The sequence below is a fragment of the Poromitra crassiceps genome (assembly GCF_964638095.1).
Source record: "Poromitra crassiceps genome assembly, contig: HAP1_SCAFFOLD_557, whole genome shotgun sequence".
Taxonomy (NCBI): domain Eukaryota; kingdom Metazoa; phylum Chordata; class Actinopteri; order Beryciformes; family Melamphaidae; genus Poromitra; species Poromitra crassiceps.
The window spans coordinates 1-25000 of record NW_028151851.1 but is presented as its reverse complement, the minus strand read 5'-3'; the positions used below and the strand labels follow the sequence as shown (position 1 = coordinate 25000).

Sequence of the window (25000 nt, the reverse complement as noted above, 5' to 3'; positions counted from 1 at the left end):
TCCCATTATCAGCAGTCTTTTGGACCATCCCAGTCGTTCATGAGGTCAAGAGGACGTCTCGCCTGGCATCCATAAAGCAGTTCAAAAGGTGAAAATCCAGTTGTAGCTTGTGGCACCTCAGGGTAGGCAAAGAGAACATATGGTAGTAGGGACGGGTCCCAATCAGAGCAAACAAACTTGTGGACTATGTTCTTCAGCGTGTTGTTGTCTCTCTCAACCAAACCTTCTGTTTGAGGAGTGCTTCTAACTCTCCTAACCCCCTAACAACTCATACACGCGCCGTAGCTGTTTGGACAGGAGGTTTTTGTTTTTTTGTTCTGGACCTCTCTTACTCTTAGAAAAGTTGTGATAGGGCCTATCACAACGTTGGCCTATCAGATAGGCCAGGGGTGCCCAATACGTCGATCGCGATCGACCGGTCGATCGCGAAGGTAGTGTGGTCGATCGCATGGCATTGAGGAAGAAAAAAAAAATTTTTTTTTTTTTTTTTTTTACTGTTTTTCCACTGTTTCCACTGTTTTTCCACTGTTTTTCCACTGTTTCCACTGTTTTTCCACTGTTCCACTGTTTTCCACTGTATACTCAGTGTATATATATATAAATAAATATGCTTGGTAGCTCACTTTGACTTGGTCATTTTAAAAGTAGCTCGCAAGCTGAAAAAGTGTGGGCACCCCTGAGATAGGCAATGTACTACTTGTTTAGCCTTCACTGACTTTCAGAGGGAAAGCAGAATGGTAGCGGGTAGCATAATCATATAATAGCCTCACGACATAGACAGCCATATGCCAATCCTCTCAAAAGGTGTCTCAAAAACTGGCAATGGCTGCAAGTGAGCCTGGACTACCCCTCCCTGAGGTAAGCTGACACTTTCCACAGGGATTGGAATGTTGTAAAACCTGCGTACAAACAAAACCACGAGCCATTCTGAGATGCCACATCGTGGCTAAAGAACCCAATGCCCCATCGCCATAAGTGTGACGCTGTGGCAATGCAACCTTATGGTATAATAATAATATGCCATCTTTCAGGATGTGTGTTCGTGTGTGTGTGTGTGTGTGTGTGTGTGTGTGTGTGTGTGTGTGTGTGTGTGTGTGTGTGTGTGTGTGGCCAAGCTCGGTATTGCAAGTCACATGACGCCGCCATGAGGCCAGAAGGCCTTTTCCCCTTACACATACATGGGAAAATAATCAGCTGCACAACTCTGGGGAAAATTGGGGCTGGTTCTGTCTGACCACCCATGGCATCTCTGAGGCGATCTGCCTCCTCAGTCTTGCGGGGCGGGGAGGGGGGAGGGGGGGGGGGGGGGGGTCACACTCCCGGATCATCAGTTCTGAGATCCTTAATTGAGGACCTCTCAGCAAACATGAGAAATTCTTTCAGGTGTCGTCTGAACCCTAAAAAATGCTCAGTGAGATCATCATCAGGAGAGTGTAGTAGAAGCTTGGGCCCTGTATGGATGGGTGCCTCTCCAGTAGAAAAAGAGTCCCACCACGCTTCAGCTGTAAAGGCAGGTCCGGTGCACAGAGGAAGGACGCATCAATGAAGAAAGGAGAATCTGGAGCAGCTCAGACTAATAAGTGCCTTTATTTAGGTGCAAACGTTACAGACAACGTTTCAACGCCAAGTGCGTCTTCATCAGGTCATGACAGACAAAGGCTGGGATGGCATTATAAAGGGACTACCATCAGGTGAGTAACAGAGGCAGTGCATTCAATCAGACTGTGTTCCACCAATAATGAGGGGTGGAGTGTGCATTCCACACGGGGCAGCCTCATACAGAGGAACGAAGTCTATTAGGTGTACACAAAGTTACATAATTGTACTTTTTAATGTTTATACTTAGGCCCTATATTTTGGCCTTCTTACCCCTTTGCATCTACTCTTTATAACTTTGTGTACACTCCGGGAAAGTGGGAAAACACATGTAGGTTACTCTATGTCATCTCCTTTTGATAACTAGTGTAATGTTGTTGTTTTTCCCACTTCCATTCACACACGGAGCCTCCCCTGAAACTGCTTGCAGCCCCCTTGGGGAGGACCACCTCCCACTTTGAAAACCCCTGCTGCTCTAATGAAATGATGCCCTTGACTTCAAGTTCAGTGTTTGGCCCCTTTCAGACATTCTCTCTTAATTTAAATGTATATCTGCTTGTGTAGCTATATTAAATCCTGGATGCATAACAATAGCAAAACAATACTAGCCTCCACCACCACCACCACTGATAATAACAATAATAAACAATAATATCATGCATTATTGACTTATGGAAATTAATTGTAACTTGTTCACTACTGCCATCTTGTGTTCATAAATAAATATCTCCCCTTTGCAGTTTTAATTTCTCTACTGTGGACAATTTAAATTAAGGACACTTCTACACTACCATGGAGTTGAACCCTAGCCTAGCAGAGTATTCAGGTACGAATATTTTGATTGAAATTGTTACTGCAACAAGCCATACCACCTGACAGTCTCTATGCCCTGTAACACTTCAGACTACTTTCGCTTTCACGTTAGTCTAAATGTGAAACTAAACTTTAGCTCTTGACTGAGGGCTTGTTTTCCTGTCTGACTTGTGTGGACAGCCGACGCGCTTTTCATCGACGGACCTTGTAATACAAGAATTACATGAGAGTTTAACATATTCGGCGTGCTCTCCGGTGAAAAGTGAGTATCTTCTGCATTTGTATTCGTTTTATTTCCTGCGTAATAAATGTTATGTAGGCATGACAGGGCACATCGTTAGACGGGTGTAACTTCGTATCAATGGTTTTACTCATTTCACTGCAATAAACAGTGATTTTTCCAGCCTTTTGCCTTTTGCATTTAGGTTGACACCAGTCAAACCACACAAAAGACAGCGGTGCGCATTTTTATTTTATTCTTGTTATTTTTTTTGTAAGCAGCAAGAGACACTGGTGCTTTTTCACAACAGCCGCTAGATGGCGGTGTTGCAATGTTGCTGCCGAGGTATGGGTACGACTTCCGGGTTAATTAATGAAATTAAACGTCAAATTAAAATGTCAAAACACTCCTACCTGTACTCTCACAACACACAAACAAAACAAAAATCAGATGGTGGGACCCTGGCTGGGACAAAGTCTTACCAAATGGGGTCTGTGGTCTAATTTGTGCCAGTCTAGGGAAAAATTTGACATTACAGACATTACAAAATGACCATTTCATAGGCTACTCTGTCTTGAATTATATGTATATATATGTATATGTATATATATATATATATATATATATATATATATATATATATATATATATATATATATATATATATATATATATATATATATATATATATATAGGAGGATATCGCTCTCAAGCCGTGTAAGATGAGCCAAGAAATCAAATACTGATTATTGTTCATTCTGCTCCTCAAAAGTCTGTATTACTCAGAATCTGTAGACAAATATTTGAGATCAAAATAAAAGTGACCATCATAAAACAACATGCTTCCCATTCTGTGATCCTGATGTCCTATAGATGGCCAAGCGGCCCGACAAGCACAACGACAGTCGGCAGATGCAGGAGATCCTACAGCCTGAAGTCATGTGGGGAAAGGAGGAAAAACACAAACAAGTTCCTGCAGCAAAGCGTAACGCCACCGACAGCACGGATCAGGCCAGCTCCTGCTCCTCCAAACCTCCCTGTGCCTCCTCCAAACCCCCCAGTGCCAGGGTTGAGACAGGTAGAGAGCGGAAGAGGGATGAACAGGTATGAACATGATGTCATTTAGCAGACGCTTTCATCCAAATCGACTTACAATGGTACATTTTGTCAACAAGAGTGAATGGAACCAACTGTGCATCACAGTCTTCATCAGCTAAGACCTTTATAGGAATAAGTAGCATTTGTTGAAAGTTATATAGCCTATCTGAAGTATAATGAACTAGAAATCTCGCTTGATTTGCAAGGCACACTGTTGCTCAGATTGCCTCCAAAATTTGCCAATGGGTCTGGAGAAATCTGGGACAAAAAGAAAAAGAAACTTGGAAAAAATCCACCCACGGGGGGCACTACAGCGATATTTCTACGTTTTTAGGACTGTGATGTCATTGATGATGTCACTGTTGCTCGAGTGACATCACTGATGACATCACAATCACTTCCTCAGAGGAAGACACTTTTGTGTTGAAACAGTCTGTTTGCACCACAATAAATTGCTGAAATAGTGTGCTCCAGAATTCATCCTTCTTCTTGGAATTACAACTAGTCCTAATTCAGATTCAGATACAGTATCTGCAATGATCATTGTGGATATCTTCAAATTAATTGTAGATATCCAGCAGAAAGCCCATAGCCTACACATGAATACACATAGCCTACACATAGCCTACACATGAATACACATAGCCTACACATGAATACACATAGCCTACACATAGCCTACACATGAATACACATAGCCTACACATGAATACACATAGCCTACACATAGCCTACACATGAATACACATAGCCTACACATGAATACACATAGCCTACACATGAATACACATAGCCTACACATAGCCTACACATGAATGAAAGCCCATAGCCTACACATGAATGGCCAAAGTGATGTAATTTGTCCTAGGGAGAATGTGATTGTGGATTAATTACGCCTGGTCCAAAGGACCTTGATATCTGTCATGTTAATTCCGGATAGTCAAACTTATCTACAGTATTAAATGTTGAACCGGCTTGTCATAAACAGGTGTTGAAGCACGGGGAGGAGGCGACCGGTTCCTGCTGTCTGCTGGAGGACCTGAGACGGCTTCCCGCGAGCCGCGTCATGTCAGAGCGCCTGTCCTTCAGCGTGAAGCACACTGTCCTCGTAGATGTAAGACCTCTCTCGTCTTCTACTCTCACAACGGAAACCACAACGGAAACTTGCAATTGTTGTCCAAATGTGCTTGTTCTTTTCCTTAGGTGGGCCTTTTTAACAGCGGTGGAGGAGTTCAGGCCCAGGCAGGGAGAGATATATGGCACAGTCATTTTGTCAAACTGCCGTGTTCCCCATCAAGCTCGATGACCAAGACCACACTCAAGGTTTTACAAGATTTATTCACACTAAAGCTGGGTCTGAGCCTGAGGCCAGTGGTCTCTGGCTGAGCAGCGTATTGACGGATCGACAGACAAGCAGAAACACTTCATGCATGTGCACGTTCACACGCACGCACGCATGCACACACACACACACACACACACACACACACACACACACACACACACACACATGGTACAGCTGTTAAAAATCTGCCAAAACACACATCTCACGGCGCCAAAATACATGTTGTGCTTCGGGTACTTACCACACGATGAAATATGAACCCAAAATGCACATAATTGGTCTTTTTGGAAGGAAAAGAGGTAGCCGGCACTACTTTCCAAACATGGCCGACGACCTCTTTTCCTTCCAAAAAGACAGATTCTGTGCATTTTGGATTCATATTTCATCGTGTGGTGAGTACCCGAAGCACAACATGTATTTTGGCGCCGTGAGATGTGTGTTTTGGCAGATTTTTAACAGCTGTACCATTAGCCTCCATTCTATATCAATAATTACTAACTTCACGACTGTAGCTCACTGTAAACTGAGCGGACAGTACCGGTAAGGCATGGTGTATCGTGGTTATGGGGGGGGGGGGGGGGTGTGGCAAATGAGCTAAACTTCCAAAAAAGTGGTGTATCCCTTTAACTCATTGAGTGCCAGCCACTTTTGGAGAACGGACGCTCCCAGTGCCAGAGTTTCACAGCGTTTTCAGTGATTTCTCGAGGCCCACAGAATATTGTGTGATATTACTATGTAAACACTGAACATGCACAAAGAACGATGAGACTCTCTTCTATCATCGGCAAAAAAAAGTTTATTGATATCATTTTCCGTTCTTTAGTTATCAGCCGGAGAAGATAGGTTGATTTTAGCAAAAACACACGTTTCAATTTAGAAGCTGAGATATTCCGCCTTTTGTGAAATTAAGCATTTCAAGCACATCATTGACTCTGAAGCTAATATTTTCTGATGTAATGACACCTCAAAAATAATTTCCTTCAATAAAACAGTGAAAATAAATAATATTGATCAACAAATAATATTTTTTAGCTGCAACCAGCAGCGCTGGCCCCTGCGTGCGCAGACCCTACACCTTCTTGCTGGTCTTGATTTACTGCTGGTGGGCATCATATTCTAGCTTGTTTGCCTGTCTCTCTGTCTATCGAGCCTGCTGCTGTCTGGGTCTGTGTTTACTGTCAATGGTTGTATACTGCCCTGCGTGCCCCACCCCCCTCCTCCTCCTCCATGGGAGTGTCTCTGGGGCTCTGCTGCGAGTGCGTTTGCTCTGCGTTTGCTCTGTCTGCACTGAAAAGTGCGCTGCATCCCCCCGCTTTTTCACAGCGTGTCGCCGGCTCCCAGCTGAGAATAATTTAACTTTTCAGAAAGACGCTGGTGTCGGCAACTAAATCATATGGAGGGGCTAATGACGACTAAAGTCGTCATTGGCACTCAATGAGTTAACACACAAATGTAACTAAATACAAATTTCAAATACATGCTGCACTGAATACAATCTGTTTCCTGCCCCTAGGTACACACCTCACAGGTGAAGAGGTGGGAGGTGATCTCCAAGGTGCTGGAGCGTCTGGCCAAGAAGAGAACACTGACGGTGGACAGTGTGGAGGTACAGTACCAGTACATGACAGTGTGGAGGTACAGTACCAGTACATGACAGTGTGGTGGTACAGTACCAGTACATGACAGTGTGGAGGTAGAGTACCAGTACATGACAGTGTGGAGGTACAGTACCAGTACATGACAGTGTGGAGGTAGAGTACCAGTACATGACAGTGTGGAGGTACAGTACCAGTACATGACAGTGTGGAGGTACAGTACCAGTACATGACAGTGTGGAGGTAGAGTACCAGTACATGACAGTGTGGAGGTACAGTACCAGTACATGACAGTGTGGAGGTAGAGTACCAGTACATGACAGTGTGGAGGTACAGTACCAGTACATGACAGTGTGGAGGTACAGTACATGGGCAGCAGTGGAAATCTGCCTCACACACCATTTTGTTTTAGCCATCTCTACAGGTACAGGACGGACAACCCTGTCTGCACATACACATTATAGACACCCTCACACATTGTTAGAGGCACTGTGGAATTTCTCCTCCACATTTTCCCCATCCTGGCTCGTCCTTCCTCCACGGGCTGGCCAGGAGCGGTGGGCAGCTGCAGTGAAGTGCCCAACTTCCTGGTCCCCGGGCGGTCAGACGACGATCTTCTTGCATGTTTCTAGTAGGGCTCCATATTGATGTTATATGGAGCAAAGCCCTTTTCACAGCATCCATTTTGACATGGCAAAGCATTTGGGTTACACCTGTGCTTACCCTGCTCTGACGCGTCTAAATGGCTGCCGTCAAAAGGGTCTGTTACTTTGTGCTTGAAATGTTTCCAAACTCTCTCTCTCTGCCGCCCTCTAGGAAGCTATAATGGAATATAATCCAAAGTATAAAGGTCAATGGTCCTTTGATGCCCTCTCTTCATTTGTTAAGGTCAGCTGCCATGTGCTCAGTTTATTTATAGAGAGGCAAAGTGACCGCCTACTTTCTGCTTCAGCACTGTACCAGAGATTTTTATCCGCCATTTATTTTCCCATAAACATTTCGTAAAATGCGTATAAAAATAGTTTTACTTCGTCAAACCAAACGGTTCAGCTATATTTTGAATCGGGAGAGACCATAGAACATTTCGCTCCGACCAAAACAAAACAAAACGAAATGTCGATGGGAAAATAAATGGCGGATGGAAATCTCTGGTACAGTGCTGAAGCAGGAAGTAGGCGGTCACTTTGCCTCTCTATAAAGGTCATGTGCTCAGTTTGAAGAAGTGTAATCATCAGTTGTGTGACAGTGTATTCACCTTATTCTTTGCACATACAAGGACGCTTCTGCATGACATCATTTTGTAATCGTCCTTTCGTTTTAGACACGGAGGTATATTTCGCCTACCTTTATAATTTTTAGACTTGGCAAAAAGCTGTTTTCAAGCAACAAAAACAAACTCTTATAAAGTTTTAATATTTTGTAATATGCCTGGCAGTGAGAAAACACTGTCGACGTACTTTTGTAACTAACGTTAAATGCCGACCGGGTACAGCCATCGGCTCCTCGCAGCAGTAACGCTATGCACATGTAACTGAAGTTGGCTGCAGTGTAGCTTCTGAATGTTGCCAAACTTCATTCATATAGCAACGTTTTGTTTTGAAATTGGCTGCCGACTACCACTGAACCGGAAGAACAAATACAACTGCGTTGACGCGGAAGAGAGAAAAAGTGGGCGTGCTGAATAAGGTGAATACAGTATACAGTTTGTTCCCAAATCACAATGAATGCTTGATTCTAATTCTAATGGTTTCCAGTGCATCCCAGAAGCAGAGAATTACTCCCCCACACTGTTGCCTAAGATCGCTGCACTGGCCTCAAGACTCCAGGGTCACGTGAAGAAGGTACAAACCTGAAGCTGATGACATTCAGCTATAGGGCTGGGCCATATGGACAAAATCAAATATCACAATATTTTGTTAACCAATACCTCAATATCGGTAAATGGCATTTATATAGGTACATTCACCCATTCATATACATTCATACACAGATGGCGGCAAGGTAGCCTGGGTAAACCCAGCCCCCACGTGACCTGCTCTCAGACAGACCCTGCTCACTAGTCACTAGGTAGTGACTGAGAGCAGGTCTGAGACCAGGTCACGTGGAGGCTGGGTTTACCCAGGCTAGCGGCAAGGTACCACACAGGGTGCCGGCACAGCCATCAAGAGCAATTTGGGGTTCACTATCTTGCCCAAGGCCACTGCGACATCAGAATCAGAATCACTTTTATTGCCACAGTATGCAAGTTACATACAAGGAATTTGTCTTAGTGTCTGTATGCAGCGTAGCGGTTACATCAATATACAGGGATAAGAAGTAGGAAGATAACTAACGGCAATCGCAAGGTTGCAAGTGCAATCAAATCAAATCAAATCGAGTCAATATATACAATATGTACATGAGTGGTGAAGTGTTCTGTGGATGATAAATATGAATTTACGTTGGATTTACATGAGATGCATTTACATGTGGACTGGAGGAGCCAGGGATCGAACCAGCGCCCCTATATTGCCACAATATTGTGGGGATTTACACAAAATATTTACACAATGAGATTTTTGATAAATAATCATCAGTAATGTGCATATAATGATGACTAAGTGGGTGAAGGCAAATAATAGAGCTATACAGCTAGAACACTGGTAAGTTCAGAAAATTACATCACTTTACTGTAATGCAGAACCAGGAAAGAATATTTATGCCATACCATATATGATATCCAAAATCTAAGACGATAATATTCAATATATCTATTGCCCAGCCCTACGTTCAGCTAGACTCTACTGTCACTGACGGTAATGGTGATGATGGAGTGTGTGTCCCTGTTTTGCAGGCTATCCCGTTGCTTCAAAGGGGGCAAACTGCAGCCGTCACCCTGTCACAGGTGCAGATATCCTGCCTGCTGGCCAACGCGTTCTACTGCACTTTCCCTCACCGCAACACCTCCAGCTCCAGTGCAGAGTACCACAACTATCCCACCATTAACTTCAACAGGTCACAGATTTATTTATTTATTTATTTATTTATTTATTTTATTTATTTATTTATTTATTTATTTCAGGGACAGTGCAACATTAATGAACATTTTCATGTAAATGTGCCGGATTATAGCCTTAGCTAATTTCCATCCGCAGTCCCTCGACAGGTGAGGTACAGAAAAGTTTAAAAGAAGAAATAAGAAAATTAGTGCATACGTAGGGCATTCATACACATACAGCAATGTATGTGTATACAATACAGATTGTATGTGTATACAATACAGATTGTATGTGTATACAATACAGATTGTATGTGTATACAATACAGATTGTATGTGTATACAATACAGATTGTATGTGTATACAATACAGATTGTATGTGTATACAATACAGATTGTATGTGTATACAATACAGATTGTATGTGTATACAATACAGATTACAGCATTACATGATGGAAACCACTCAATACTGTCCACAATTTAAATTCTGATGGTTTAAGGCTTAATTGGCCCCTATCGTTGCATCGGCGCAGTTTCTAGGCCGAGCGGCAGGCGCAGATCAAAGCAGTGGTCAAAGCAGTGGGCGTGGAAAGGCGCACTTGATATCGTCGTGCTGGCGCTAGATGCAGCCCAAAGCATTACAACCACGCCTTTTAGGCGTAAAATTATGCACCGTCATGCTCATTGGATAAGTGCAATAAACGAATCGCACGCTTGCCTTTTTAGCTCCAATTCCAGTGATCCCGCAAAACCAGATGAAAGCCAAATGCTCTGCCCCCCCCCCCCTCCCTTCATCCAGCCTGTCTGTCTGCATTATAGGCTATTATTCCATATTATTATGCTTCTCAAACCAATCCAACTGCAGTTTCAATACTGCAAGCATGTAAATACGCTACACTATAGCAAGATCAAAGTGAAAATAATGTTCTATGCATCAGCTAGAAAAATATAGCCTATTAGATTGGTGAAAGTTTGTCCAGAAAGATATCATTTTCTCTCGCCTGCTGCAGGAAGGATGATGCACATAAATATACCCTACATTATGTCAAGTCATTGCATAAATGTGTTTTTATTGTAAAACTAAATGTGAAATAGGGCCAAGTTATTGGAGGGACATCACATTAGAAGCGCGTTCCGAAGCGCGTTCCGCTGTTACTTCTCTAAATCACGTTAACTCGACAAGGGGTATATATATGCCCAGGAGGACATATATGTTTCACATAGGGTGGTGTTTTCATTTCGAGGTTTTATTTGGTCCAATATTGAAATGTTGACAATGGCAGGCTGTGTTACCATTACACATTAATTTAGAACTACCTTTTATATCTATTTTGGCTCATTTGGTGGCTATTTAGTAGCGAAATGAAGAAACACAATGCATGCTGGGAACTCAGAGAGAGAGAGAGAGAAGGGTGACAGAGAAGAAGCAGTGAAGGCAAAGAATAGGCCTGCTTTTCAAAAGCGCAAAGCGCTAAATGTAGGCCAGCTCCCAAGATATAACTAGGCTGGTATTTAGCGCCGACACGCCCACTTTGGGACTGCGCCACGCCCATTCGGCCTAAAGCGCATTTGGCAGCCTAAAGCCTATTGCTATCTTGCCGAAACAGGCGCAAGGCACGTTTTTTTGCGGTTAAGGCCCGTAATAGCGCCGATGGCCTGTGGGAGAATAGAGCCCAAGGCCCCTATCGTTGCATCGGCGCAGTTTCTAGGCCGAGCGGCAGGCGCAGATCAAAGCAGTGGGCGTGGAAAGGCGCACTTGATATCGTCGTGCTGGCGCTAGATGCAGCCCAAAGCATTACAACCACGCCTTTTAGGCGTAAAATTATGCACCGTCATGCTCATTGGATAAGTGCAATAAACGAATCGCACGCTTGCCTTTTTAGCTCCAATTCCAGTGATCCCGCAAAACCAGACGAAAGCCAAACGCTCTGCCCCCCCCCCCCCTCCCTTCATCCAGCCTGTCTGTCTGCATTATAGGCTATTATTCCATATTATTATGCTTCTCAAACCAATCTAACTGCAGTTTCAATACTGCAAGCATGTAAATACGCTACACTATAGCAAGATCAAAGTGAAAATAATGTACTAAACGCATCAGCTAGAAAAATATAGCCTATTAGATTGGTGAAAGTTTGTCCAGAAAGATATCGTTTTCTCTCCCCTGCTGCAGGTAGAATGATGCACATAAATATACCCTACATTATGTAAAGTCATTGCATAAATGTGTTTTTATTGTAAAACTAAATGTGGAGTAGGGCGAAGTTATTGGAGCGCACATCACAGTATAGCAGATGACAGTAGAAGCTTCCGAAGCGCGTTCCGCTGTCACTTACCTAAATCACGTTAAATCCACACAGGGTATATATAGGCTCAAGAGGACATATATGTTTCACATAGGGTGGTGTTTCATTTCATGTTTTATTTGGTCCAATATTGAAATGTTCGACAATTGCAGGTTGTCTTACCATTACACATTATTTTAGATCTACCTTTTATATCTATTTCGGCTCTATTTAGTAGCGAAATGGAGGACCCAATTGCATGCTGGGAGTGGACATTCACAGGCAGTAAACTTACAACTGCTATTTCCTATGGGAAGCTGGGTGCTGCTATGTGTTGTGTCTGTTTGAGCGAGGGAGTCAGAGAGAGAGAGAGAAGGGTGACTCAGAGGCAGAAGAGCACTGGCGCACTGAATAGGCCTGGTTTCAGAGAGAGACAGAGAAGGGTGACAGGGGAGAGGCACAAGTGCACTGGCGCAGTGAATAGGCCTGGTTTTCAAAGGCGCAAAGCGCTAAATTTAAGGCAGGTGCCAAGATATCAGTACGCCGAGATTTAAGGCCGACACGCCCACTTTGGCCCATTCTGGGACTGCGCCACGCCCATTCGGCCTAAAGCGCATTTGGCAGCGTAAAGCCATATTGATATCGTCCCAAAACAGGCGCAAGGCACGTTTTTTTGCGGTTAAGGCCCGTTTTAGTGCCGAAGGCCTGTGGGAGAATAGGGCCCCATATCTCTGTCCTACAACCTGCATTTTGTTCCCTGAAAACATCCAATGAAAGCTGAGAAAATAAGCTATACAGATATGATTTGTGTTTGGTGTTTGAGGCAGGACCTCCTGTACTATGAACGGGAACACAAGCCTAATTTGCCATAGCAAGCACTCTATTTATGCATAGCAGATCATACATCTTTTTAGTTTTTACCCTACCATTCACAAAAGTATTGATATCTTTTGAACAGAAAATGATAAATACACTCTGATTGGTGTTCTGTATTACCCACAACATCTAAGCTTATCTCTAATTGGAACATCAAATGGTGGAAAAGCCTTCCTGAGAGAACGGACTTTAATACTTTTTTCCACTTAAAATGATAGAGAGAATAGAGGCTTTCTGTTCATTTAAAAGACTGACTACAAGTAAGTATGGCATAATTGTATAGGCTACTATGTGAAAGTACACATTCTCTAATATGGTGTATAAACCTTTATTGTATGATATTGTCATATACGGTATACATACCAACACCTTCTAGTGGTAGAATGTTGGAGTTTTCATCTGTCATCTTGTGCACACAGGCTGTTTGGGCAGTGGTCAGAGCGGAAGAAAGAGAAGCTGAGGGCCATCATGCATTACTTCCAAACGGTTACAGATGACAGTAAGTTCTTGATGATAGTAGACCTCTCCTCCCTCCTGTTTGCGGGTTGCCTCAGTGACCTCCCTGACCGTTGCTGCTGTTGTTGTCTTGGCAGACGGTAAGCCTCGTGGACTGGTCACCTTCGAGAGGCACTGCCTCAAGGACACAGACAGACCCGAGTGGTGGAGGTATTTCAAACAGCAAATCTGCAGTATATGGCTTGTGGGTCTAAAACAGTCTAAGATCTTTCTGTTTTTTTTGGGGCTTGTGTATTAGACGTGAGGAGAAGATGCCGAAACTCCATGTCACCTCACATGGCCACATAGAGACTGAAGGTACGGGCATGCTGCAGGTGAGTGCCCATTCATCCGTTTTCTTTTATTTTGAAGTAACCACGGGCCTGCTTTTTGTTTCGTGTTTTTTATGGTTATGGTTTGCGTGTGCGCAGGTGGACTTCGCCTGCAGTCTGATAGGTGGTGGTGTACTGGGCTCGGGGCTGGTGCAGGAGGAGATCCTCTTCCTGATGAACCCAGAGCTGATCGTGTCCCGCCTCTTCACCGAGAAGCTCGGGGACAACGAGTGTCTGATCATCAAAGGTATGTGCGGTGCCGTGGTGGGGTGTGAGTGTGTTCGTGCGCTGTGGCGCTTTCTGGCTGTCGATTCCAGTATTCAACTTGTTGCTCCCTCGCAGGCTCTCAGCAGTTCAGCTGCTACTCTGGCTTCAGTGACAGCTTTGAGTGGGCGGGGCCTCATGAAGACACTGCCAATAGGTATGAGCACAGATACAGTACATATAGGCTGTTTAATGTATATCATTTGTTTAGTTTTCTCAAAGATGTGATTGGCTGTCTACAGGGATGAGTGTGGGAGGCTGCGCAGGCACATCTTAGCCATCGACGCTCTCCACTTCAGACACAGAATGGAACAATACAATATGATACATGTCAAGCGGGAACTCAACAAGGTGTGTGTAGTTTACTCTAAACATTGGACACATGGAATTCTTGCTGGAAATCTGTCCTTTAATACTTCTATTTATACATCAACCACTATCTTCTATCTCCTTGAAGGCCTTCTGTGGGTTCAAGGCATATGGGCAGAGTGACCCAGACATCGCCACAGGCAGGTGGGGCTGTGGAGCCTTCAACGGAGACCCACAACTCAAAGGTCTGTTCTTCTCTAACGAGCATTTTTCAATGTCGGATCAGCCATGAGCTGATTCATCGTAACGTCACACTTCCATTTACGTTGTGGGTCTCTCAGCTGTGATCCAGCTGATGGCAGCAGCAGTGGCCAAGAAGGGATTGGCCTTCTTTACCTTTGGGGATGAGATGTTTAAGGAAAGCCTGCAGCAGATGTACCGTCTCATGGCCGCACAGGGGATTACAGTTGGTGAGTATTCCCAAAGACTTGCATCCTAGACTGGAGTTGAAATTTCACAGCTGTTTCTCAAGCTCTTGGGTTTGTTCCTAAACATCTTCCTGACCACGTGCCTCTTCTCCTCACAGGGAGACTGTATGGACTTCTGGAGGACTACTGCGCTATCAGACATGCTGCTGACGTGGAACTGTTCCAGTTCATCAGGAACAACCTGCCCAAGAGTCTACTGTGACGACACGTTAACTTATATGTCTTCATGCTTCATTGGCACTGAAAAACGAACATGGAAATGAACGCAAATGAAGAAATTGTTCATGAATCATCTATTTTGTTCTGATATTCAGGGTCGGACTGGGACTAAAAAACAGCCCTGGACTTTTCTACCCAGACCAGCCCACCTCAACCAGCCCGCGGCGCGGATACTCCACAAACCCCCGCCACATCGACGCACAAACACAAAGAGCAAGCCAAAATTCAGCGACAAACAAAGGTCTCCTCCCCAAAAATTGACAGCAACCTTAGCTCGCAGCTGGAATTTTTTGTCTGTTTTTCTAAAATGTTGGTCGTTTGAAGCCAGATTTAGAGGAATATCTAATTTTAAATTAACATTACACTGTTGTGATGTCATTATTCAGTTTTAACCATCAATATTTGCTCCCTTTCTCATTAGGGTAAATACTGTATATTTATATAGAGATTTTTGTCAATATGTGCTGTTATGGTTATTAGCCTAGTCACTCACTTCTACACTAGCTTCTACACTATTTCCACAGGAGGAATCCTGTGGGGATGGTGCATTCCCAAAGTGGGCTGCTGGGGGTCACTGTCTCAACCAAAAAGAAAAGAAAAAAATCCTGGTCAAGCGGCCAACCGGGATTTGTCCCGGTGCTCCCGATGGCCATGCCGACTATGCTGATATTGTAGAGTTTGTGGTCAGCTCAAATGGAACTAAAAGATGCTTACGACTTACACTACAGTGCTGATTTATAATGATTGTTACTGTGTTCATTAAAATGTACTTTCTCCATCAATTTATTGGTGAACTCCCTGTGAACTTCCGGTGTATTCCCTGTGCAGTTACTAGCTAGTAGCTGTGCAGTGTTTGAACAAAGCGCTAGCTTCAGACGTGGGCACACACTAAATTGTCACTCCAAAGTTTTACTGAAAGTTGGCATTCTGGCCAAAATATAGAATACTGTAAACCTCAATCTCAATACAATCTCTTCACTGCCATGTCGTCAGTGCAGCCTTGCAGGGGAGAGACATCGTGAATAGCGATTTTTCTGAGAAGTTATTAGGATCTCTAATGGTCTGAAAATTGCATATAACTCGTTAACTTCACTGCTGTTTGATATCCAGTGATACATCGGGCACTGTTAGTTTCAGTTTCATGACATCAGACACTAGCAGTGCGAGCTGTGATTGGTCTACTTTTGTGGGGACAGGCAGACATACAGACAGATAAAACCCGGTTCTAGGCGGCTCAACGCCATAAAAGGAATCTAACTCCAACAACATAGAAGTATAATCTTTATTCGTCAAAAACAATAAAATAACATACAACACTATACGGAAATAAATAAATCTGTCACTTATGAGCTGAGGAATTTCATCATATCTTTGCATAAAGTAATCTCCCGACTGCTTACATTTGGCACATGTAGGGGAAGTTTACAAAGATGGAACAGGAAAATGAGTGAGCGATGAAGGAGATCAAACGTAATTTGAGAAATGGAAGAATTAAATGCAGAATTAAATAATATTATTACGAGGGGCGAGTATTGTTTCATATAGACGTTTGAAAAGTCTGAAACAGTGGGCCTCACCTCTGAACACATCAAAAACCCATATTAAGGTGGCTGTTCTGCTCAGATAAAAGTGCATAATTGTGAGCGGTTCTTTACAAACAGGCTTTTCAACTGAAATAAATGTAAGTCAGAAGGCAGGCATGAGTCCTTTAAGAAAAATACTTAAAATATTATATATCTCAAACAGATAGTAAAGGTGCTTAAAATAGCCTTAATATTATCAATTTAATTAGAATGATTTCAGCTGAATAATAATGATGAAAATCTCAACTTGACTAGGCTACAACATTTAACCATCATCAACAATTTCCATTTTGTTTTCCCCAAATCTAAAAGGATGATTTATTGCAGGGTTGCCAGGTCTCATGCTGTCATTATTATTGCAGGGTTGCCAGGTCTCATGCTGTCGTTAGCCACATTGTGGCTGTGAAGCATTGCTAGACGTCCATATTACAAATCCAATTTAAATGCATGTGCCATCATTTTCCATTTTTGCTGGTTGCCCACGGCCACCACGTGCTCTGCCAGATAGTGCCTCCATCTGGCAGTGTCAGGTTACACGGCCACCACGTGCTCTGCCAACAACCTTTTCCATTTGACACAATCTGCCAGAGATCAATAGAAGGATTCAAATCATTTTTGAAAGGAGATCGCACATTTCAGAAGTTTTCTGGGGTTTGCAATTATTTTTGTCATTAACAAGCATTACAAAAATAGATTCACCAATATAATGAATACGCCTGTTTCAAATGTAAACTACAGCCTTTTGCCTTAAAAAAAAATCATTCTGCATATATTCATACATTCAACATAGTATTAATTACATAGTGTGCTATTTGTCAACATGTCCATCAGTGTGGACACTATGGTAACAGTGCCAGCAGAGAGCCAGTCAGTCTGTGTGCGTGTTGCTTGAGGTTTACACTGTAAAAAGGTCTCGTTTATAAATGGAGGTGGGAAATGGTGTAGGTAAAGTGTAAGGACAGTGTTGGGGAACTGCCCAGGCTGAGAGGAATCTGGAAGCGTGGAAGGAGATGTTTCGTAGATGTTACTGTGATCCTGAGAGCGTGGAAGGAGATGTCTTGTAGATGTTAGTGATCCTGAGAGCGTGGAAGGAGATGTCTCGTAGATGTTAGTGTTCCTGAGAGCATGGAAGGAGATGTCTCGTAGATGTTACTGTGTTCCTGAGAGCATGGAAGGAGATGTCTCGTAGATGTTACTGTGTTCCTGAGAGCATGGAAGGAGATGTCTCGTAGCTGTTACTGTGTTCCTGAGAGCATGGAAGGAGATGTCTCGTAGATGTTACTGTGTTCCTGAGAGCATGGAAGGAGATGTCTCGTAGATGTTACTGTGTTCCTGAGAGCATGGAAGGAGATGTCTCGTAGATGTTACTGTGTTCCTGAGAGCATGGAAGGAGATGTCTCGTAGATGTTACTGTGTTCCTGAGAGCATGGAAGGAGATGTCTTGTAGATGTTAGTGATCCTGAGAGCGTGGAAGGAGATGTCTTGTAGATGTTAGTGATCCTGAGAGCGTGGAAGGAGATGTCTTGTAGATGTTAGTGATCCTGAGAGCGTGGAAGGAGATGTCTTGTAGATGTTAGTGATCCTGAGAGCGTGGAAGGAGATGTCTCGTAGATGTTACTGTGTTCCTGAGAGCGTGGAAGGAGATGTCTCGTAGATGTTAGTGTTCCTGAGAGCGTGGAAGGAGATGTTTCGTAGATGTTACTGTGTTCCTGAGAGCATGGAAGGAGATGTCTCGTAGATGTTAGTGTGTTCCTGAGAGCATGGAAGGAGATGTCTCGTAGATGTTAGTGTTCCTGAGAGCGTGGAAGGAGATGTCGCGTAGCTGTTACTGTGTTCCTGAGAGCGTGGAAGGAGATGTCTCGTAGATGTTACTGTGTTCCTGAGAGCATGGAAGGAGATGTCTCGTAGATGTTAGTGTGTTCCTGAGAGCGTGGAAGGAGATGTCTCGTAGATGTTACTGTGTTCCTGAGAACGTGGAAGGAGATGTCTCGTAGATGTTACTGTGTTCCTGAGAGCGTGGAAGGAGATGTCTCGTAGATGTTACTGTGTTCCTGAGAACGTGGAAGGAGATGTCTCATAGATGTTACTGTGTTCCTGAGAGCGTGGAAGGAGATGTCTCGTAGATGTTACTGTGTTCCTGAGAACGTGGAAGGAGATGTCTCGTAGATGTTAGTGTTCCTGAGAGCGTGGAAGGAGATGTCTCATAGATGTTACTGTGTTCCTGAGAGCGTGGAAGGAGATGTCTCGTAGATGTTACTGTGTTCCTGAGAGCATGGAAGGAGATGTCTCGTAGATGTTACTGTGTTCCTGAGAGCGTGGAAGGAGATGTCTCGTAGATGTTACTGTGTTCCTGAGAGCGTGGAAGGAGATGTCTCGTAGATGTTAGTGTGTTCCTGAGAGCGTGGAAGGAGATGTCTCGTAGATGTTACTGTGTTCCTGAGAACGTGGAAGGAGATGTCTCGTAGATGTTACTGTGTTCCTGAGAGCGTGGAAGGAGATGTCTCGTAGATGTTACTGTGTTCCTGAGAACGTGGAAGGAGATGTCTCATAGATGTTACTGTGTTCCTGAGAGCGTGGAAGGAGATGTCTCGTAGATGTTACTGTGTTCCTGAGAACGTGGAAGGAGATGTCTCGTAGATGTTAGTGTTCCTGAGAGCGTGGAAGGAGATGTCTCATAGATGTTACTGTGTTCCTGAGAGCGTGGAAGGAGATGTCTCGTAGATGTTACTGTGTTCCTGAGAACGTGGAAGGAGATGTCTCATAGATGTTACTGTGTTCCTGAGAGCGTGGAAGGAGATGTCTCGTAGATGTTACTGTGTTCCTGAGAACGTGGAAGGAGATGTCTCGTAGATGTTACTGTGTTCCTGAGAGCGTGGAAGGAGATGTCTCGTAGATGTTACTGTGTTCCTGAGAGTGTGGAAGGAGATGTCTCGTAGATGTTACTGTGATCCTGAGAACGTGGAAGGAGATGTCTCGTAGATGTTACTGTGATCCTGAGAGTGTGGAAGGAGATGTCTTGTAGATGTTACTGTGTTCCTGAGAGTGTGGAAGGAGATGTCTCGTAGATGTTACTGTGTTCCTGAGAGTGTGGAAGGAGATGTCTCGTAGATGTTACTGTGTTCCTGAGAGTGTGGAAGGAGATGTCTTGTAGATGTTACTGTGATCCTGAGAGTGTGGAAGGAGATGTCTCGTAGATGTTACTGTGATCCTGAGAGTGTGGAAGGAGATGTCTCGTAGATGTTACTGTGATCCTGAGAGTGTGGAAGGAGATGTCTCGTAGATGTTACTGTGATCCTGAGAACGTGGAAGGAGATGTCTCGTAGATGTTACTGTGTTCCTGAGAGCGTGGAAGGAGATGTCTCGTAGATGTTACTGTGTTCCTGAGAGTGTGGAAGGAGATGTCTCGTAGATGTTACTGTGTTCCTGAGAGCGTGGAAGGAGATGTCTCGTAGATGTTACTGTGTTCCTGAGAACGTGGAAGGAGATGTCTTGTAGATGTTACTGTGTTCCTGAGAACGTGGAAGGAGATGTCTTGTAGATGTTAGTGATCCTGAGAGTGTGGAAGGAGATGTCTCGTAGATGTTACTGTGTTCCTGAGAACGTGGAAGGAGATGTCTTGTAGATGTTAGTGATCCTGAGAGCGTGGAAGGAGATGTCTTGTAGATGTTACTGTGTTCCTGAGAGTGTGGAAGGAGATGTCTCGTAGATGTTACTGTGTTCCTGAGAACGTGGAAGGAGATGTCTCGTAGATGTTACTGTGTTCCTGAGAACGTGGAAGGAGATGTCTCATAGATGTTACTGTGTTCCTGAGAACGTGGAAGGAGATGTCTCGTAGATGTTACTGTGTTCCTGAGAGCGTGGAAGGAGATGTCTCGTAGATGTTACTGTGTTCCTGAGAGCGTGGAAGGAGATGTCTCGTAGATGTTACTGTGTTCCTGAGAACGTGGAAGGAGATGTCTCGTAGATGTTACTGTGATCCTGAGAGCGTGGAAGGAGATGTCGCGTAGCTGTTACTGTGTTCCTGAGAAGGCTTCCAGACTGAACGCAGTGTCCAGGAATCGCTGTAGCTCCAGGAGGTGAGTTTGCTTGTTCCCTGTAGCTGGAGCTGCTGCCGGCTCGCGCCCGGCATACCTACACACGCACACACACACACACACACACACACACACACACACACACACACACACACACACACACATACACAAACACAAACACACGTAGAGTAGAGTAGAGTTAGTTCCTGAAATTATTTTGGAGGTGTCTTCCTATGCACCATCAGGGTTAGCAACAGAGAGCGTACCAAACAGGACGGGTGCGGTCGATGGTGGTGCGGATGCGAGGCTTGACGTAGTCGTAGTAACCCTGGTTCTTGTGCTCCTCCTGACACCACACCAGGTCGGCGTGAAGGTAGCGCTCCGTCTCCATTTTCACCAGATCGAAGGGGAACGGCGAGAGCTGAGGAGAGAAAAAAACAACCATTTCGATTTTTTTAAATAGTGCAGCCACTTCTATACGTGACATGTGTATCTGTCCGTCCGTCTGTCCATCCATCCATTCTGCCACGGGAGGAGCATGAGAGGATGTAGCCTAAGCCCCTCCCCCCAGTTCCACGCTCAACAAGCGAGGTGGAGAGTGAATAGAGTAGCTAAAGGCCGTTACACACCAAGAGCAACGCTCAACAAGCGAGGTGGAGAGTGAATAGAGTGCCTAAAGGCCGTTACACACCAAGAGCAACGCTCAACAAGCGAGGTGGAGAGTGAATAGAGTGCCTAAAGGCCGTTACACACCAAGAGCAACGCTCAACAAGCGAGGTGGAGAGTGAATAGAGTGCCTAAAGGCCGTTACACACCAAGAGCAACGCTCAACAAGCAAGGTGGAGAGTGAATAGAGTGCCTAAAGGCTGTTACACACCAAGAGCAATGCTCAACAAGCGAGGTGGAGAGTGAATAGAGTGCCTAAAGGCCGTTACACACCAAGAGCAACGCTCAACAAGCGAGGTGGAGAGTGAATAGAGTGCCTAAAGGCTGTTACACACCAAGAGCAACGCCAATAAACAGCACGGAATTGCGAGGCGGATTTTGACCCACCTGTCAATCACAGCAACATGTATGTACATGTCGGAAGCAAATTTCTGAAGAATCGACCTTGGTCTGAAAAAATAAAAGCTGCAATATCGCTCCGCGAATATATATATATATATATATATATATATATATATATACACACATACATACATATGTAACGGCGTTGTGTAGGTGGTACTTGCAGCAACCCATGTTAAGGGCTTGTCCAGGGGTGGGTACGAACCGCCGACCTTCGGTTTGGGAGTCAAAGACACTAACCACTCGACCAAGAGAGCTAGCTCCCTTGGCGGAGCTGATTAACATGCCTTTATACTGGGGAGTGAGTTTAACCAATCCACTCGATACCACTCACGAGGAATCCGCGCTGATTCACCTCGGTTACACATACATACATACATACATATATAGATGCTAATTAGCTTCTGGCCATCAGGCCAACAGCACCTTCAAGAGGCATTGAATGATGTCTAAATGGAATGAATTGTCTGTTATCACCTGTTCAATGCGAATGATAGCTACAGCGTCCTCCATGCCTCTGCTCTTGCGCTCCCGGGTCAGTTCGTAGTAGACCTTGCCGGTGCAGAAAATCACTCTCTTCACCTTGTCTGGGCTGGCACATGCAGGCCGGTCATCTGGGATTATACGCTTGAAGTGTGTGCCTGAGGGACAGGAAACACACACACACACACACACACACACACACACACACGCGCGCGCGCATACCGGTGTGCATACTCTTCACTGTTATATTAGAAAAGAACAGAGCCGGGCTACAGCATATATTCAGGCCTACTTTTGTCTGCCTTTTCCCCTTTTGATTCCCTGCTCACCTGACACCATGTGGTCAAAGCTAGACTTGGCCTCAGGATGGCGCAACAGAGACTTGGGAGTGAATATGATCAGCTGGGGGGGGGGAGAGAGCACAGAGCAAAACAAGAAGGAGCAGTCAGCATTGTGAGCTACACAATGCGATGTCAGCCATACTGTACTGTCTGTATTGTGTCACTCACAGGCTTCCTGAAGGGTTGCTGTATCTGTCTGCGGAGCACGTGGAAGAAGTTTGCAGGCGTAGAGCAGTTGACCACGATCCAGTTGCAGTCGTACAGCTGCTGCATTGCAAAGTCCTCCGACAGTTTCTAGCAAAGAAGTGGCGTTGACAGTTTAGTCACTTCATGATATCTTAACACAGGGATATTCAACTGGCGGCCCGTGGGCCGAATCCAGCCCGCCAATCAAGTCAGAGCGGATTAGTTCTAAAAAAAAGAAGAAATTAATTAATTAAACCTCATTTACTTATTACACCCGACTGGTTGTTTTCCAGATGTGATCTAGCTAAAGTGAGCTAAACAAGTCAGATCCACTATAAATGTTTTTCAAGAGACTGTGCTGTGATGTAGCCACAAGAAAGATACATTATAAATGGTTTTTCAGGAGATGTGTGCTGCAGCTAGCTAGGTTCTAAACAAGAAAGAATGTTTACTGTTTTTTTCTTTCCTGATGCACTGTAAATGTTTACAATGCTGTGGTGTAGCTAAGAGAGGTCAGAATTGACCAAATTATATTTCAAATGGCTGACATGTGTTGTAGAATACTTAGATTTGTTTCAAATGTGTTTACTTTTGGGGCTTTAACACAGCTTTTGTTGCACAGAAATTAAGCACTTTTAAATGAAAATTAAGCTACTTTTGCAATGTAGTGAAATACATGTTTTGAAAATTGTGGTGGCGCATTGTGTCAAGTGTACTGTACATATAATGGGATTAATAGCTTGGGGAACGGTCCACCCCCCGGCCCCTTAGGTTTCTGACAATGTGGCCCTCTGAACAATTTAGATGAATAGCCCTGCTGTAACAGCAGTAGTTGCCAAGCTTTTCTGACTCACGGTCCACTTGAAAATCTCAGAAATGTCCGCGGCCCACATCCGACCGTAACTAGCATCAGAGGCCAAATAATGCGTTCTCAGACCTTATTTTATTTTAATGCTGAGAGGAGCTGTCCATCAGCACCACACATTAACATGAAACTAAAAGTGAGGGGCTGTCTGCAATAGGCTAATTAACAAATCATTGATTACACAAATTAAATAACAGTGTCATTCAACAATGTAGAAATGCATTCTCATACATAATAATAACATTTTTAATGTTTTCCCCACTAAGATCACGTTTGGCAAATGAGTCACTGGGCCACTTGCAATACCTTCACGGGCCCAATGGCGGCGTTACAGCATGCACAGACACAGTGACACATGCACACAACTCACAGGGAAAACATCTGGGTCGTCGTTGCACATCTGTAGAAACCTCTCTGGGCGGGCTGAGGAGTGCTCTGGACCCTGAGGGAGGGAGAATGAGTAGAGCAATAAACAAAACTATACCATGTCTTGTAGGCTACACATGTGAACTCGCCTGTCAATGTCAAGAAGTGACCAACTTGGGTTCTTGAATTCGAGTGAGAAGAATTGAAACACAGACTGGACTGGATCCAAACAGCTGGTGTCTTACAGCGTCACAAAACTGAAAGGGTCCATGTGTCATTTCTGTGCCAATGCTGCCCTCTAATGTTCGCTGTTGTCACTGCAACAGCACTCTACCTACCTGCATGGTGCGGCAGGTTGGACTATTTCAGAATCATCAGCAACAAACATGAACACTAGTTCACTTCCATGGCACATAAATGGTTGTAAGTACATTGAGAGCAACGTATGCCGGAGTCAAATTCCTTGTATGTCTACATACTAATAAAGCTGAAATTCTGATTCTGATGAGTTCCTACCATTCCCTCCATGCCATGTGGAAGCAGCAGGACGATGCCGTTCTGTCTGACCCACTTGGCCTGACCCGGGCTGATGAACTGGTCGATGATGCACTGAGCCGTGTTATGGAAGTCCCCAAACTGGGCCTCCCACAGGACCAGTGCGTTGGGACTGGCCATGGCAAAGCCTAACTCGAAACCTGCACAATGAACAGGAATAAACAGGTGCAAAATGGAGGGTGTTAGAAGGGGTGGGTAACTAAATATACTTAAAGTACAGCTATACTGTAATATCTGTTATGCTTCAAAAGTAGCATTTAGGCATTAGAGGAGAGTGTACAATCTGTGTGTGAGCTTTACTCACCCAGTACTCCGTATTCAGACAGAGAGCTGTTGCAGACAGTGTGTGAGCTGTATTCACCCAGTACTCCATTTTCAGACAGAGAGCTGTTACAGTGTACTGTGTGAGCTTTACTCACCCAGTACTCCATATTCAGACAGAGCTGTTACCGTGTACTGTGTGAGCTTTACTCACCCAGTACTCCATATTCAAACAGAGAGCTGTTAGACAGTGTGTGAGCTGTACTCACTCAGTACTCCATATTCAAACAGAGAGCTGTTACAGTGTACTGTGTGAGCTGTACTCACCCAGTACTCCATATTCAAA

General features: G+C 44.3%; 2 protein-coding genes across 3 annotated transcripts; one reads left to right on the top strand and one right to left on the bottom strand.

The window, feature by feature from the left end:
• The first annotated feature begins 2509 nt into the window (after window positions 1–2509).
• LOC310771353 (poly(ADP-ribose) glycohydrolase-like) lies at window positions 2510–15687 on the top strand. Of its 2 annotated transcripts, XM_083663987.1 has the most exons (17): window positions 2510–2671; window positions 3503–3733; window positions 4716–4841; window positions 4931–5050; window positions 6586–6678; window positions 7484–7555; window positions 8422–8508; window positions 9501–9661; window positions 13225–13304; window positions 13399–13471; window positions 13560–13635; window positions 13732–13879; window positions 13975–14053; window positions 14139–14247; window positions 14354–14450; window positions 14547–14675; window positions 14792–15687. In XM_083663987.1, the coding sequence occupies exons 2-17, from the start codon at window positions 3503–3505 to the stop codon at window positions 14893–14895; spliced, it is 1785 nt and encodes a 594-aa protein (XP_083520113.1). In that variant the 5' UTR covers window positions 2510–2671; the 3' UTR covers window positions 14896–15687. The 2 variants fall into 2 exon arrangements, with proteins under 2 accessions (XP_083520113.1, XP_083520114.1); XM_083663988.1 differs by lacking the exon at window positions 7484–7555.
• A 4306-nt stretch (window positions 15688–19993) lies between these two features.
• On the bottom strand, window positions 19994–24824 carry LOC310771354 (2-oxoglutarate dehydrogenase complex component E1-like; the record flags this gene model as incomplete). The annotated part of the gene is made up of 8 exons (XM_083663989.1): window positions 19994–20045; window positions 20796–20950; window positions 22075–22238; window positions 22410–22482; window positions 22590–22715; window positions 23843–23914; window positions 24355–24533; window positions 24698–24824. 8 exons carry the CDS (start codon window positions 24822–24824, stop codon window positions 19994–19996), a joined length of 948 nt encoding a protein of 315 aa, XP_083520115.1.
• Window positions 24825–25000: the final 176 nt, after the last annotated feature.